Here is a 17302-nt window from a genome sequence, read left to right on the forward strand (position 1 = left end):
CTTTGTGCCTTTTATACTCCTGAAATATGTAGTACATAATGCTGTACTGTCAACTTAAATTTGTTCCCTTTTGAATATTAGTGCTGCTTTTTGAGAAGCATCACTTATTCTGGTGTATAATATACCAAATTGCATATGTATATCATATCATATCATGGATACTTACTTATCTGGCACCAATTACCTTAGCATCTGAGCACCTCACAATCTATAATGTATTTACCCTAGCAACACCCTGGTCAGGTAGGGACATATTATTATTCTAGTTTTACAGGTGCGACACTCAAGCACAGACCCTCAGAGGAGTGAAGGTCTGAAACAACCTTCCAGGGGAAGCCCTCAAGGCAAAAAAATTAACAGGCTTCAAGACTGAGCCTGACAAATGTTATGGAGGGGGAAGGTCTGATGGGCCACATGCCATCATAGGCAGTCCCATCGCCAATTGCCAGTAGCAAAAATCCCTAATGGCGGGAGATGAGACACTAGATGGGGAGGGCTCTGAGAATTCTTTCCCAGGTATCTGGTTGGCAAGTCTTGGCCACATGGTCAGAGACAAACTGATCTCCATGTTTGGAGTCACGAAAGACTTTTTCCTCCAGATCAGAATGGCAGAGGCCCTGGAGAAGGTTCACTTTCTTCTGCAGCATAGGGCACAGGTCATTTGCAGGTTTAAACTAGAGTAAATGGTGGACTCTCCGTAACTTGAAGTCTTTAAGTAAAAATTTGAGGACTTCATTAAGTTATCCAGAGGTAATGGTTCAATTACAGGAAAGAGTGGGTTGGTTCTGTGATCTATAGTATGCCAAAGGCCAGACTAAATGATCATGATGGCTCCTTCTGACTTTGAGAAACTCATGTAGTCTGTCTAACACTCAAAAGTTGTACAGGAAGAGTAAAAGATTGAGCCTGGCTCTTCTGAGATCCTGGCTAGCACCTAGTCACTGGCCTAGCCTTCTTCTTTTTGCATGGCTATGAATAGATATATCTTGTGAGACAAGTATGTTCTCTAGCGATTTATATTATGGATATCCCCCCAGTCAAACCATTAGACCATGTGAACTTTTCTAAAAGTTGTTAAATATGTTGCTTTTGTTCTTCATTTTACTTATTACATATAACAAGGCAAATTAATATTTACATAATCTCAGAATAGCATCGCAGTGATGAGATGCCAAACTCTCATTGAAATCTGTCAGTTAGAGCAAGCACCTGTCTTTATCTTCACCTTTTTAAAAAAACTGGTTCTTTATTATCATCTGTCTGGAATAACTGACAAGACATTGTTACACCTCCATTTGCTATAAAAATCCACACATTCATGCACCTCGTATAATTTTACTTACAGCCTGATTTTATCATAATTTTGAATATACTGAGTTGTCATAATTAGCTATAAGAATATAGGAAGAGATATTAAAACTCGTGCTTCTGTTGTAGCTATTAGAAACTAGGACACGATCTGTTATAGAAGGCAAGATATCCCACATCTCCCTACTCTGTAGTTCTTGCACCTTCCTCTGAAGTAGCTGATATTGGATTAGATACACGTCAGATCTGATATACTACCGTGCAGTTGCTGCGTCCCTACACCCCTCAACTCTCTCAGCCCAAGTATAAAAAATGTCTAATCACCATAGTACCTAGATATGACACAAGGGGACACAATCTCATAGTGAAAATTGTCCACAGCAGAGGTTTAGAGAAAGTGGGTTCCAAGTGGAAGACTCGGAGAGAAGGCGGTACAGTCCAACTATTGTACTCCATAGAAAATACATGGATGGAAACATGTAAAGCTCTCTTCTGAGTCTAATATATTTATTGCAAGAAAGGCTTACTGCAGAACAGTGGGACATGAGTAGTGACTGAGTTATGACCTTTGCATTCCTGAAATAGCTTTGCATTGCAATGTAAATAGCACATGTTGACTGTGAAGATAAAACATTTATCTTAATTTTGTACATACCTTTTTTTTCAAATGCAACGTTTCTGATTTTTTTACAGCAATTCCAAAGTAGTAACTTTATAGTTAAAAGTTTTGTTAGACTGTCATGTGGACTTGAATTCAGAATTAAAGTGTTTGATTTTGAATATAGGAAGCAGACAGCTACATGATGGATTCACAATTGCATGACTAAACCAGAGACTTATCCTAACTGACTCATCAGTGAGAAATTGAGGGCAGATACTTGACATTGGCACTACTGTGATTAATACTTGAATCTTTCTTCCTAGTAGAATTAGAAGTTGCAGATATCCTTAGCTCAACTCTACTTCAATTTTTAAAATATCATTTAAAATAAGAATAATTTTGTTCTTCAAATGACTGAAGCAATCAAAAGTAAAGAGCCGTGCAAATCTAAACTTTGGCATTACATAATAGTCTTTTATTACTTTGAACATTAATTGTCTTGAAATCTACCTCTAATCTGGTAAAAATGTTTCAACCTTCTATAAAGGGTTGTGTGAAAATATCTTTCTTTGGTAAGTATTATCAGATTTAATCCCTTTTTATCTTAGATGAGACTGTAGATAATTTAAGTAGTACTAAATTAATGTATACATTGACTGGACTGGCATTTTTCCTTGTAGAAAGAGTGCATAGTGCTTGTTCATGTGCATTCCAATCAGGTGCGTGTGTGTGCAGGTGCTCGGAAGCCAGAAGATTTTTGCCTAACAGCAATTGGGTCAGCTTAGTCACCTCCCTTTTCCGGAGGATTTCTTATTCCTACTTATTTTCCGGAGAATCGCGTCTAGACTGGCGCTTTTCTCCAGCTTATCCCCAAGCCAGAAAAAAGCAGCAGCCATGTAAATGCAAATGCCACGGGGGATATTTAAATCCCCCGCGGATTTGCAATTGCGACTCGTCTCATTAGCATCCCTTTTCTGGAAAGGGATGCCAATGTAGACGTAGCCAAGGATTATAAGCAGAGACTTAGGATCCTGTTCATGGAGGCTGCACTTTACCCTCAGTCCAATCCTGGGCTGGTGGACCTGGCGTACAGCTCCTCTCATCAGCATGGAGCACTCTAGCACTGTGTGACATGGTGCTGAGCAGGGCTCTGCACCAGCTTCAGAAATCTACCTCCCCGTAGCCTCAGAATACACAAAGGAGTGACAGGCTAGTCCTCTAGCCTGCGCAAGGAGCAAGCTGCTCCAAACAGCCATCAGCCAATGCAGCAGGATCAGACCAAATCAGCACCTCTGGGTATGTCAACTCCTGACCCACAAAGGGTCCAGTAAAGTGTGAACCAGCACCACACCCCAGACTGACATGGCTGGGACATTCAACTCCCCTTGTCCTAGAGACTTTTGAGGAATCCCAGGAGTTGATCCAAATGACAGAAGGGAAGAGGCACCCCCGGTGCTGGCTAGGCCACTAGTAACATCCTGAAGTAAACCCTTCCCTCTTCTACACCACTCACCATCTCCAGTGTGAGTATCACTAGAACAGACCAACCTCGAAGCAACATCTTAGATTCCTGAGGTCTCATCATTCGGCTTTTCTAGCAATGCACGGCCCTGGTCCTCTGCTTCAGAGACTGAACCAGACATGGACTCCTACTGGTCTCGGAGGTCAAGTAGCCAAAGATCGAGATCTTGGCACCATCACCAGCCTTCTTCAGCATAGTGCCCTCTCCCCATGGAATCCACTACAATGGCCCTTTTGGATGCCTTGGGCATACCATTAGGTCCAACACCTAGCTCAAGGTACCAGACACAGAGAGGATTCAATCACTTCAGCTCTGGAGACTTCTCTGACCACCCATATACCAGGGATAGTGGTCTCCATGTTGGTGCCTTCTATACTTATGGCACTGGGGCATCTTGTGCATGTGTGCCTCAGCCCTTCATGCCTTGGTACTGACCGTGGCACTGACAGTCTCAGACTCAATGTTGACACCCATGCCAGCACCTTGTGATTCATCAGCACTGGTATTCTTGGCACCAACCTCCATCATGTCTCCAATTTCAGCCTCAGCACAACTTTCAGCAAAGGCTGTAGCCCTGGCATTGACCTTTCATTGCGGCACAGTAGGTGCCAACAGCACGCTCTAGTCAGGTGCAATGAGTCCCCTGGGCCCATTTTATCCTCATCACCTTCCCTGGATAAGGCAGTACAAGGCTCCTCAGCAGCTCCAGCCCTTGAGACAATAAGGCACTGCAGCTGCTACTGTGCAGAGTAACCTGAAACCTGTATATCCAGGCTGAGGAAGGGTCTGAGGGTGCAGATCCCTTAGTGGACATTCTCACCTCCTCAGGACCATCTGGCATTGCTCTACCAATAATCAAGAAAATCACTGACAATACTAGAAGCTTCAGGTGGTAGCCAAATTAGTCTGTACAGGATAAACTTAAAAACCAACAAAAGGTCTGGTAGCACTTTATAGACTAACAAAACATGTAGATGGTATCATGAGCTTTCGTGAGCATAGTCTACTTCTTCAGTCATCTGAAGAAGTGGGTTGTGCCCATGAAAGCTCATGATACCATCTACATGTTTTGTTAGTCTATAAAGTGCTACAGACCTTTTGTTGGTTTTTTTAAGTTTGACAATACTAGGTCACTCTGGCAAACTCATGCCTCATTGTCACCCACAGCGAAGAAGAATGAATGCCACTATTTTGTTCCATCCAAAGGGTATGAACATCTTTACACCCACCCTCCCTCAGATTCCCTTGTCACAGATGCTGCAAACCAGAGAGAATGCCAAGTGTTCCAAGGTCCTTCTCTCAAAAAACAGAGAGGCCAAAAAGGTGGATCTGTTCAGAAGAGGGGTTTATTCCACAGGAAGCTTACAACTCACAATTTCAAATCAACAGGCTCTCATCAGCCGGTATGCTCCCAACACCTGTATCAAAATGTATGGGACTGATTCCACCAGACTCCAGGCAGGAGTTTACTTCCTTAGTGGAGGAAGGGAAACTTGTGGCAAGAGCCTCGCTACAAGCAGCCATGGATGGGGCTGATGCGGCAGCTCACACACTAGCCATATAGGTGTTGCCATGAGATGAAGCTCCTGGATACAAGACTTCAGCTTGCCTCACAAGGTCCAACAGTCTCTGCAAGACTTGCCCTTTAAGGGGGTCTACCAATTTTTTTAAAAAAATAGACAGGAGACTTCATAGCTGGAAGAACTCCAGGATCATTTTGAAGTCCCTGGGCATACACTCCTCCCTTCCCTCCACCTCTCCCCCCTCCCCCCCCCCCCCCCCCCGGCCTCATAGTGCAAACACTTTAGACTGCAGCCCACAGCTGAAGCATACCAGCCCTCTAACCGCCAGGACTCCTCCTGTGGGAGATTCTGTAGTGGCAGAAAAAGACAATGTCCATCCTCTGGCTAAGGTTCTGGCCACCTAAACCTTCCTCTGCACTCGACAAGCTTTTTGAAGGTGCGCTCGAGGATGGCGTAGCAGTTCTTCCTCTGGATCTGAACCAGCTTGATTTTGCCTCCCAACTATCCGCTTTCCACCTTGCCTGGTTCCGTTTTACTTTGGACTGTTGGGTGCTCATCATGGCAAAAAGGGATGTAAAATCCTGTGTAATTAATTAACTGGTTAAATGTTATGTTTAACTGGTTAGTCAATTAAGCAAAGCGAGTGGGGGGGGCTCGTTGCAGACTGGCCCCTCTGCCCGCAGCATGCCCAGGCCAGGCCTGTCACACAGCAGGGCTGCTCTGGCTGGGATCCCCTGGGGATCCCCTGGGGATCCCCAGGGGCTGGAGCAGCTCCCTGTCCATGGCAGGCAGGGGGGTGCTCCAGCCCCCACCTTTTAACCATAACCAGTAAGCCTCACCCTTAATGGGTGAGACTTACCAGTTAACTGGTTAAACATTCACATAGGTAGAGAGGAGATACTCCATCCAATTTTCTTACTGCCCACCCTTCTGTCCCCTTCCCCATCCCTATTCAGGGACCCTTCTCATGAGTAGCTCCTTATATGGGAGATGCAAACATTCCTATCTCTGGGGCAGTGGAGGAGACTCCTCCAGAGCAGTGGGGCAAGGGGTTTTACTCTGAGTATTTCCTAACACTGAGGGTATGTCTACACTACCCCCCTAGTTCGAACTAGGGGGGGTAATGTAATCATACGGAGTTGCAAATGAAGCCCGGGATTCACTGTGGAACGAGGTGTACAGCTAGTTCGGATTAGGAAGCCTAATCCGAACTAGCTAGTGCGTGCCGCGTGTAGCCGCGCGGCACGGGGTCTGAACTAGCCGGCATTTAAAAATGGCGCCAACCGGCTTTATGCAAATGAAGCCTGGGAAATTCAAATCCCGGGCTTCATTTGCAACTCCGTATGACTACATTACCCCCCCTAGTTCGAACTAGGGGGGTAGTGTAGACATACCCTGAAGGCCCAGGGCAGTCTTAGGCCCATTCTCAACTTGCAAAAACTCAACATGTTCATGAACCTCAATCTGTGAAATTTATTATCAGGGAATGTTGTGAAGATGAAAATTATACCTAGATTCAAAAATAATTAGCTTTTTGTATACATCCATCAGAGGCTATTGGTCAAGATGGCCAGGGACTCAACCATGTACTTTTGGGGTCCTTAACACTCTGACAGCCAGAAGCTGGAACTGCATGATAGAAAGGGGCGGTGGGTATAATAGGTGGGGGTAGGCATTCCCTTCCCAAACCACCAGCCTGGCCCCACCCAGACTCCATCTCTAGAACTCCTACTGTAGGCGTACTGGGGGCAGAGTGTTGCTGCCCCCAAGTGCCATCTTCCCCGTGCTCCGGGGCTTGGGAGGCTCAGTCAGACCACGTCTCCCACCCTCCCTGTGCTCCAGGGCAGCAGAGGCTGGGGCCAGCCACCACCCACCCTCCCTGTGCTCTGGGGCCAGGGAGATAGGTGCTGTATGCTGCCCTTCCATCGTGTGGTGTTGGGGGAGGGGTCCTGGGCAGAAGGGGTGAGGCTGGAGTCTTGCCTCCCCCAGCCCTACCTTTACCCGCTGTCCATGATGACAGGAGAGGGGTCACTTGATAATAACTCTATGCTGTTCATTCCCATCTGAATCATCTAGCACTGGCCTCTGTTGGAAGACAGGGATATGGGGTAATAGACCAATGATCTAACCCAGAGTGGTTATTCTTAATAAGGCCAATCCTAAAGAATCTTTTCAATCCTTGGATACATCTCAGTTTGCCTTGGTGAGGATTTCGGGTTCAGGACCAAAGCCCACTTCGGGAAAAGTCAATCTGATGATTGATGTGTTGTTTCTGATTTGCGTGTCTCATTGACACTGAAAATCTGATCAAAAATGACCTTCAGAAATTTTCCAAACTGTACAAGAAAATGTTTTATTCTCAAGCCATTTTATCCTTTGCATTCTCAAATTTTATTGTCCTACATTAGTTGTAAACTTGGTCTAAATCATTCTACAAAATGCAATCATTAATTAAAATAAATTCCTTTTAAAGTATTCAAAAATAAAAAGAATTATCCCCTTCCCTAAGCTTATTTTCAGCAGTGACTCATAGTAAGGCTTAGTATTTGTGTTAGTCATTCTTGCATGCATCCATAATAAAGTTGTCTGCTTCATTGATTCAGATCAAGAGCAGGGTATAATTGTGTTGTCATTTCTCCATGCCAGATGACATGACATTCACGTGTTACTTTTAAATGACAATATAGAGGTTCTGATAGAAGCCAATAAAAGCAAAGAACTTCAAAGTTAAAGCTTCCTCAGTAAAGCACTTTTTAAATTGCTTTGAATATGAGACTCCATAGGAACATCTGAATTTTCCAAAAAAGAGAATCCTTTGTGTAAACCAGGATCAGTGTTAGTGTCCTAGTTGTTCACATTTGAGCAATCTTTTCCTATTGTTTCACATTTAGATGACATTGTGTATCATAAATCTACTAAATATTTGAGTTTGTCTGTCTCTCTGTGTGTTTATTCAAGAATTCCTCCTAAACGGTAAGAGCTAGGACCACCAAATTTGGTATTCAGCTTCCTCTCATCATAACTTGAAGAAACATAAGGCTTTGGTTGTGTCAAGAAAATGGGATGTGCCTAGAATGTGATTGCTTCTCCTAGAACCATGCAGAAAAGAGACAGAATGAGCAGGCAGGTGAAAGAGGCTGTCTGGGGACCCTCCTCCTGTCCGAGATTGATGATGCAGGCACACCTGCTGGACTGCTGTCTCTGTGACACAGTGTGCAGGGGATTGAGGATCATTTGCTGCAGCAGAAGTGCCAGAGCCTACATGAAGGAGTCCTGCGGTTCGGGCTGACCACGTGGGCAGTCTGGATGAACTGTGCCATGAAGCACAGCACGAGGCCCGTGAGCCTGGCACTGCTTTGCAGCAGCTCCTGCTCCATGTTGAAAGTGCATCTGCAAGGGCAACCAGAGTGCACAGCATGAGTTTGTTGTCCTGCGAAGGGGTAGGCAATGGCAGAGTGGCACGTGAGGCCATAGAGAGCAGCCCCTTTAAGCACGCCTCAGCTAGCCTCAGCAAGCAGCCACAGGAAGTGTCCTGCTTCCGGGAGCTTCAAATCCGATGTAGGCTCCAAAGCATCGTGGACGCGCTGTTTCCAAATAATTCTGCACTATTTTGATGCTGCCTTGTAGTATGGCTGTGCTATTTCAAAATGGTTGTTTAGGGAGTTATTATTTCAAAATCAGTTATTTCAAAATAATTTCCTAGTGTAAATGTGCCCGTAGGTGCTACAGGACTACTTGTTGTTTAAGTTACAGACCAACACAGCTTCCCTCTGACACTTTTCATGAGTAAGTCACAGTCTAGAATTACCAGACACAATAGGCAAGAAATATGTCTGATCTTTTCTGAACACAGCCATAGTATCTACTTTTCTTATCACCAAGTGCGGTGCCTTCCTCTCTGCAGGTGAGAGGGAGAGTCGTATATTTGCATAATTCATGCACTTATTTATCAAACAGTTCATCTTCATAATATTTTGCACTTTTGTATTGTATGCACAATGTGTTGGCAGTGGATTTTTAGAGTTTATTAGAAATATACTTGGTTCAGTCTTCATTGCAGCAGTAGTAAAGAAAAAAACTCTATGATGTTATTGTTAGAATATGCACAAGTTAAAAGAGTTGGCTGGCTTTATGCTTGATTAGTTGTTGAAGTGCTGGAAGAAATGTTGCCAAGTATGGCATGGCATCATCTTTCCCTTACATGCAGAAAGAGCCCAAAGAAATATCATTTGTCATAAGACTTACACACCATAATCTGAAATGCCAGCTTACTGCCAAGAGCAAAATGGTATAAAAAATCAGCCTAAAGAAAATAGCTATGAACAATTCAAATTAAATCGGCTTTTTATGCATGTTAAAAATAAATAACTAGGATTCTCTTAATTATTACAGTTCAGTGAAAAGAAACTAGATTTAGACTGAGCTGATTTTGCATATTTAACATTTCTTTTATGTTAGCTCCTTATCTATGCAGAGTTATAAAATCTGACACTGAGATAGTGTCAAATCTCAGTTGGTGCCTTTTCATTTGCCTTTAGGTCCAAATCCTGGTCCCTGTGCCAGGCTTGAGTAGAAGAGCTTAGCGCAGGGGAGTTCCATAGTGATTAGCAAAGGGTCAAAAACCTCCTCCTCCACCTAACCCTAAGGGAGCACAGTCACTGTATGGGCACTAAAACAGCTTTAGGGCTGCAGTATGGGTGGTTGCTGCACACCCCCTCTACAGTGTGTTTTGCTGGAGGCTACATATAGCCATAGATTTATGGACCAGAGCCTGGTCCCAAGACTTCCTTCTGTAGCAGCAGATCTCCATGGTATGCAAAGGATGTGGATGGCTCCCAAAATTCTGCTCACCACTAGGCAAGAGAACCATAATGGCTCTGCTGCTTATTGGGCCTCTGCAGCCCTGGAGAAAGGGCAGGTTTTATGCTTTGTCTCACACAGCAGAATAGAGAGAGGCTGCTACAAATATAATGATTTTGGATGTATTTCTTTTACTAACAGGCTGATATTCCGAACAGGAGCTTTAATTTTTAGCAGCCTTATTTTTAGCAGCTATGCAAAGTGACTTTTTATTTGAAGGACAAGCATAGTTGTGCTGTGACTCAGCACTGAGTACAGGTGTTCAAAGTAAAAACCTGATCATCGTCCCTCAAGTATCTTTCCTTCCACCCTAGAATCCCCTCAGCCTCAGCCTGAGGATTTGCACTGAGTACTGGATAGCCTCATTAACCCAGCCTTTTCCCACTCACTCGCTGATGTGAATTGTTACCATTATGAGAAAACTGCATGTTTTCTTATGGATAAAAGGAGATGGATTTAGACCAGGCAATATCTGGAAAGACCAAAAGCTACGTTATTTTGGCCTCTCTTAATCACTGAAATTCTGGATGTTTGAGGAGAATTTAATACCATGACCTGGGCTTTGGATCCATTTTCCTTCATTGTTGGTTAAGGCCATGGGGAAAGTACTGAGTTTGTTGCCAGTGGAGATTGCCAGTGCCTGTGTAACCCACCCACCTACTGGGTGTGATTCACTGTTCCATGTAATGGCACTTAGAGAGAGAGAGAGAGAGAGAGAGAGAATGAGTTTGCTCTACAGCCTTAGCTGAGAGCCATCTGGCTTTTAGCTCAAGCAGTGGAGGCTCATACACTCAGCTCCAGAGGTCTCAGATTCAGTTCTGCCTGCCAGTATTACACTCCCACTGAGGATGGGGGATGCCAATAGTTGAAAAGAAACTACTGTGTTCAGCCTCTGTTCAAAGAGCCGTCCCCAGACACTGGCACTCTATCCATTATTAATTGACCAGTATTTGATCTTGCAGTTCTAGTTAAGATTATGGAAACCATGTAGTGAGAGAACTCTCACAATGTATCAATGCCTATGACTTCATTTACCCTTACCATTGGGTTCCGCCCTAGGTACACACACAATTGCACTCCTAGAGACATCCTATGGTGTAGTGTAAATGCTCCTGTGCCCTGAGAGTGTTGTCAAGAGTTAGTACCAAGGTTCTGTGCTGTCACCCTTTTTATTCAATATGTGTCTGAGGCCTTTTAGGAGAGTTCACGAGGAGAGAGGTACTGAGGATACCCACGATTTTCACTGCATCTTTTCCAGCCCAGAGCATGTGATTGCATGTCTTTCCTGGTATCTAGGCAAGACTGGGCCATGGATTGAAATGAGTTTGGTTTAGTTTCAATCTAGCTGAGCCAGAGGGGATTATGGCTGGTTGAAGGAAGTAACCAGAGGGTCTGTCCTCCTCTGACTGAGTTGACGCATTCATAATTTATTACCAAAGTTCATAGTTTTGGAGTTCTGGTTAGGTTCACACTGTTGGGCATTGATTGTCAGTCACTCAATCACTGGTTAGCTTTTTCCAGCTATGTCTATCCAGGAACTTGCAGCTACTGCTCCTGAATTGGACCTGGTTACCATGAATATGTCACCTGTAGTCTGTAGGGGAGTGTCCTTTAAATTTGCTCCAGAAGCTGAAGCAAGTGCAAAATGTGGCAACCCATTTTGTTAAGTACACCAGACATGGAACCAAAATGTCATGTTTCTGAGTAGCACTTAAGTTATAGATTTTTACTGCTAATGCCTTAAATGGCTTGAGATCTGCCTAGCTCACAGACTGCCTCTCTCCACTAAGTGATATTTCTTCTGTTGTGATCAGTGGAGGGACACAATCTAGAGTTCCCTTCTTTTTGTAGGGGAGTGTGACAGGGCGCTTGCCCTGCACTGGCCCTTTAAGGGCAAAAACCAAGCCCTGAGTGAGGCCTGAGAGCTAAGCCCCAGCTGAGGCAGCTGTTGCTAATGAGGCCCCAGAACTTACTGCTGCTCTGAGTAGAGAGCAGGAGGGACCTGGCTGCCAGGGAAGCAGAACAGTGTTGGGGAAGCTCTGGCCAAGCTAGTTCCCAGGCTGCAAGGCCTGAAACCATTAGGGCTGCAGAGAGGCAGCCATAGTAGGTGAAGGCAGCAGGTCCACACGTTTTTGCCGGTTATGAGTGGCCGTTACAGACTGAAGTTTGCCCCTGAGGCAGGGGCTATATGAAGTCTTGCAATGGGGTCACTGAGGCAAGGTGGGTACAGGGGAACTGGATGTTCCTTGGGAGGAGAACTGGGTACTCCTGGGAAGGGTTGCCAGGTGTCCAGTTTTGAACTGGACAGTCCAGAATTTGAGCTTTCTGTTTGGGAAACTAATTGAGAAACTATAAATTTCTGGTCATTTCTAAATAAGATGTAATGTAGATTGTGATGTAATGTCAAGTGTGTCTGGTATTTTTGTTGAAACCATCTGGCAACCCTACCCCTGGGAAGAACCCTGGAGTGCAAAGCTGGGTAAACACCTCCCCCCTCCCCCTGAAAGGGGGCTCAGAGACACAGGAGTGGGCACTGCTGGAGGGCTGTGTCCTGAAGAGGATGCCATGGTACAAAAATGACACGTGTCTGTACTAGAGAGGGAAGCAAGAATACAGGGAGACACCAGCTCGGGAGAGGCGTCCAGTAAGTCGACAAGCTAATTTCCAGGGCTACCGGCTGGAGGCGCCATGGTGGTGAGTCTGCCCCGTGACAGTAGAGTTGCCAGATGGTTTCAACAAAAATACCAGAGGGTATGTCTACACTGCAGTCCTATTTTGAGAGAGGAATGCAAATGCAGCCGAGCAAAATAGCAAATGAAGCGCAGATTTGAATTTCCCACGCTTCATTTGCATAATCGTGTGCAGCTGCTATTTCGAAATACCCTATTTTGAGATAAAAAATGCTGTGTAGATGTGGTTATTTTGAAAGAAACCCCTTCTTTCGAAATAACCCTTACTCCTTACAAAATGAGGTTTAATGGTTTTTTCGAAAGAAGGGGTTTCTTTCAAAATAACCACGTCTACATGGTGTTTTTTATCTTGAAATAGGGTATTTCGAAATACTGGCCTATGTTTCCTATTTTTAACCTGTGACCGATCTATGAGAGGACCTTCCCTTTTTTATCCCATGACAGCTTGTTGTTTCCATTGTTTTGGTTTACATTTTCAGTGATGGTGGAGCATCCAAGAGCCTGATAGGGCATCTGAGAGCCTTAATGTTGTTGAAACTGAAATAAATAGATAAATCATGAAATAAAGATGTACCAGTGTCAGTACTGTAGCTCTAAAAGAAATAACATGCATTCAGAGTGCAGTATATTTTAAAAAAGGTATACTTCTCCAAGTAATAATGTAGTTTTCTGCTCCTAAAAAGGACATCAAAATACTATAATTAATCATTAAAAATGCAGTCAGTTTAGTCCTATAAGCTTCATTTAGAGCTAAATGTTGCTTCCGTTGAAGTCATTGGAATTTGAGAATGTTCAACACCTTATACTGAGTACTGAGACTTTAGTACTCATTGACAGGCAACTGGAAAAATACGATTGAGCTTTTGAAAGGAAAGACTTAACAATCCTATTTCCAGGATAAGATAATGATGGCAAGATTAAGCTGAAATTTAAACAAAAGTAACCAGAATTCTGAATATAGCTTCCCTGTGTTCCTTTAGGTGTATCTGCTCAGCTGACAAGCACTCGTCTCCGTCGAAACACATCTGTGGGCACCCCTTTTTGGATGGCTCCAGAGGTTAGTTTACATTTGAAAATATTTTCATTTACATTTTTTTTCCAGATTGCTTTTGACTGTATCTGCCTCACTGTCTCTTCCTATTTATTTCTGTAGTTTTAGAAAACTGAATGGAAATGTCAGTTGTGGAAACTTTTTACCCTGTAGTCTTAAATTGCTTGCATTTTCTTTTATCTGTTTTACTTTTATGCAGTGTTAATTCACATATGAGGTTAGAGCAAGAGGAGCTTCATAGATCACTTGTTGAAATGCTCTGGAGGAGAAAACATGTTCTAGAATCAGTTTTTTTCCCAGGGGTAGAAAGAGCCCTTGGTTATATTTTGACTTCAATCTTCTAATTTTAAATGCCAGTCCAGCAAGACTATTTTTAAAGTCAGCAACTGAGAACTGTGTGATCCTGTTTGAGTATTGTAGATTTTACAGCAAAAGAGAACTAAACAGGAGATTACTTTCTTGATCTTCTGTATTTTATTTGTATATCTCATTGCTCAGGAGGTTTTTAGCACAACATGTTGTTCATTAATAGCTACAAAAAATGTGTGAATAAGAAAAAGTACATTTGAAGCATAGTTGTAATTTTGATTATCGTTTAAATCTCAAGTAAGCATACAAACTGATATTATAAACTCCAATAGGACAATTTTAAGATTGTTAAATAACCATATTCAATTATATGTTTGCAAGAAAATAAAAATGTTTTATTTATATGCAATTACACTATTTATAGGAAAAAAACGTGTAGTTTGTTCAGCCCAGTAGCTAATTAGCTGAAATTTCCCAACTCAGCTGTCACTTTCAAATTCATTTTATCTAATTAACAATTAAAGTTTTTAATTGGCACTTCTGAATGTGATATTAATGGTGGTCATCTTGTTGAGAAATTATGTCTGTGTGAAACTGGCAAAATAGGTCCCTACAGGGATAGGCTGTGAACCAAATTTTTCTTTGGTGCTGGTTTCATTGCAAAGGAAGAACAATGTATTGCTCCTGGAGCCCTCACCAGCATAACCCACACAAGGGAGCAGAAACTTTACACGTTTGACTTTATTGAATATCCTCCAAATTCTTCCCTCTGGTGTAGGACATGGTTTGTTTCCCTTCTACAAGGAACACTGGGGTTCCACCCTCTCACCCCTCAGATTACCTGACCTCTGCATGGATTTGGGCATTTTCAGGAGACAAGTCATCCACATGGATACCCCTTGCCATAACTCTGCTATTATAAGCACACATCATGTAGAAAACCCAGCTTCCAGGATGTAAACGGGTCTATAGGGAGCCCTGTCAGCGCCACGTCACCCCTCCCTTGGTCCTGTGCTCCCTTCACCTCTTTTTACGTGCCCTCCGGCGTCCAAGTTTGTCTCAACAGTGGTTCGTAGGTCCTCCCCTAGGTTGGGAGTTCGCTAGCCCCCGAGGCGGGGAGAGGGGGGTCCGGGACCACCTCCTCTCACGGACCCCAGCTCAGGGCTCTAAGGACGCGAACGCTTATGCCATCCGGTCTGGCTGGCGGGGCGTTCGCCGTAACTCACCAGCCCGCAGGCTCCCTTTGCCCGCCCTGAGCTACTTCCTCTCTCCACCGGCATCACTTCCCCACCCCCTGCCCTGGCGTTCGGACTCCCTGCTGTGCCCAGGCATCCTGTCAGGGCGGCCGCCTGTGAGCAGCCGGCGCACTGCTGGTATGCCGTCTCTGGTGCCGCTCGGCCCCTGGGCTGCGACGCACCCAGTGCTGCGGCTCCACCCCGTGCCCCGAGAGCCTCCAGTCAAATGGCCGCCGGCGGGACCGGAGTGCGGGGCGCCTCTGCCCCGTCACACTGGGATTCCCCTCATTGCAGCTGCCCAGGAACCTCCTTAAAAAGGGGTTCAGAAGTGCAGAGGGGAAACACGCACATTAATACAATCTTTGGTTTCCACTGCTTTCCCTCACAAGCCCTGGGGAGAATATTCTAGAAAAAGCTCAGTGGGCTTCCTGCTTCCATGGTGTGGTGGGAAGGGGATGCATGCTGCACAGGCAGAATCCTGCTCTTCCATGGGATCAGGCTCTATGTGCAGATGCAGAGGGAAGCCCGAGACACTACTTGTTTGTTAATTTTAAAGAAGCTGTTTATAGTGTCCATGCTGTGAAGTTGTTCTGTTTATTAATCAATACGCCCAAGATAGGAGTAATGGGTGCTGTTTTGTAATAAAATGCTGGGACAGTCTTTAAGTTCCATTGAATATGGGCAGCACATTTTATATTGTTTATTTTATTGTATATGTTAGGCTCGTAATAGATGTCTTCCTACAGGATGGGGGATCAGGCAGATATGGATACAATGTTGGTATATTTTACTTCAAATATTTTTTATTGATTACAGGATAAACCCCACTCATTCCACGTTCACACCCTTTGGCTGTGTCTACACTAGCAGGTTATTTCAAAATAAATTATTCTGCAAAAATAACTCCTGAAATAATTATTTTGAAATAAGCTTATTCCTCTTCACAAGCAGGAGTTATTATTTCGAAATAAAGGGCTTGGTAGTGTGGACACTCGCCTTGTTATTTTGAAACATGCCCTTTCATATTACATCACAGTCCAAAGGTCAGAATGAAATCCCATTGGCCAGTCTATATTCAGTCTGTTCACAAAGTGTGGGGAGATGGCATTACACGCCTCTTCTTTTTCAAGGCTGCGGATGGACATTTCACTCCAAATTTTAGATGTCAGGCAATTGTTTATAGGCCAGATTGTCACATCATCAGTTCCATTTTTGTTTACTAAGCCTCCAGGCAAACAATTCTGGGGAATTCTTTCATAACTGCACAGCTGGTGTTATTCCCTTCTCTGTTAATACTTCATATTCCCCCAGGATATAAAAGTTGTTTTTGCACAGTCATTGACTGCTCATAACCTTGCTTCAGGTGCCAACACCCAGCTCCCATATTCATGCCAAGTACATAGCATTCATGATAGGTGTACATAGCCTATAATATATTACATCTTATATTACATGTACTATGTATCCCAACATACATACATTCATTGGTGTTATCAAAGTTGCTTTTAAAAAAAATCAAAGAATTGAAACCAAGAGGGAAACTGTTTACAACCCTCTTTCACTGGATTGCCATTTCACCAGAGGCAGAAAGTATGTTTTTTTTCTGCAGTACTGAAATTGGGGGAAATAAGGCCTGTATTAAGGCACAGGTGAGAGATTCACAATCTTAGGGGTTCAGTTCCTGTTGTCACTTCAGCTTTTGTTTACTTTTAAAAAAAGGAAATTTCTGGCCCTCACAGATATGAAGAAAACCAATGCATCTGCAGACAGTCTGAAACAATGGTTCTCTCAGCTCTGGTTCTCCTCAGTGGGATGTTAACGCCAAGATCTACAGGCAGTCCCTGAGTTAGGCGGATCCGACTAATGTCGGATCCACAGTTACGAACAGGGCTTTTCTCGCCCCAGAGGACTGGAGCGGCGGGATGCCCAGATGCGCTGCAGTCCCGCCGCCCCCATCCTCCGGGGCAAGAAAAGCTGCTCCACATCTCCCTGGTCTGCTGGGGAGGGAGTCCCCCCCAGAAGACCAGGGAGACGCGGAGCAAAGCCTTGGAGCACGCCCGCAGCGGGACAGCCCGGGTGCGCCTGGGCTGTCCCGCTGCGGGCGTGCTCCGCGGCTTTGCTCCCCGTCTCCCTGGTCAGCAGACCAGGGAGACGGAGCAAAGCCGTGCAGGACGCGGGCGGTCCCGCCACCCGCGTCTCCCTG

General features: G+C 44.4%; 1 protein-coding gene across 4 annotated transcripts in view; it reads left to right on the forward strand.

Moving 5' to 3' along the window:
* The window catches only part of MYO3A (myosin IIIA), a 219695-nt gene that overhangs the window by 73902 nt on the left and 128491 nt on the right, over positions 1–17302 (forward strand). For all 4 annotated transcript variants that reach the window (XR_012902077.2, XM_006115285.5, XM_075922537.2 and 1 more), the window contains exon 6: positions 13485–13561. Coding sequence is in view for 3 of the 4 variants with exons in the window: in XM_006115285.5 (XP_006115347.3) it covers positions 13485–13561 (77 nt within the window). In the remaining variant the exon portion in view is untranslated. The remainder of the gene's footprint in view (positions 1–13484; positions 13562–17302) is intronic.

The sequence above is a fragment of the Pelodiscus sinensis genome, chromosome 2 (assembly GCF_052426305.1).
Source record: "Pelodiscus sinensis isolate ZL-2025 chromosome 2, ASM5242630v1, whole genome shotgun sequence".
In the NCBI taxonomy this organism is placed as follows: domain Eukaryota; kingdom Metazoa; phylum Chordata; order Testudines; family Trionychidae; genus Pelodiscus; species Pelodiscus sinensis.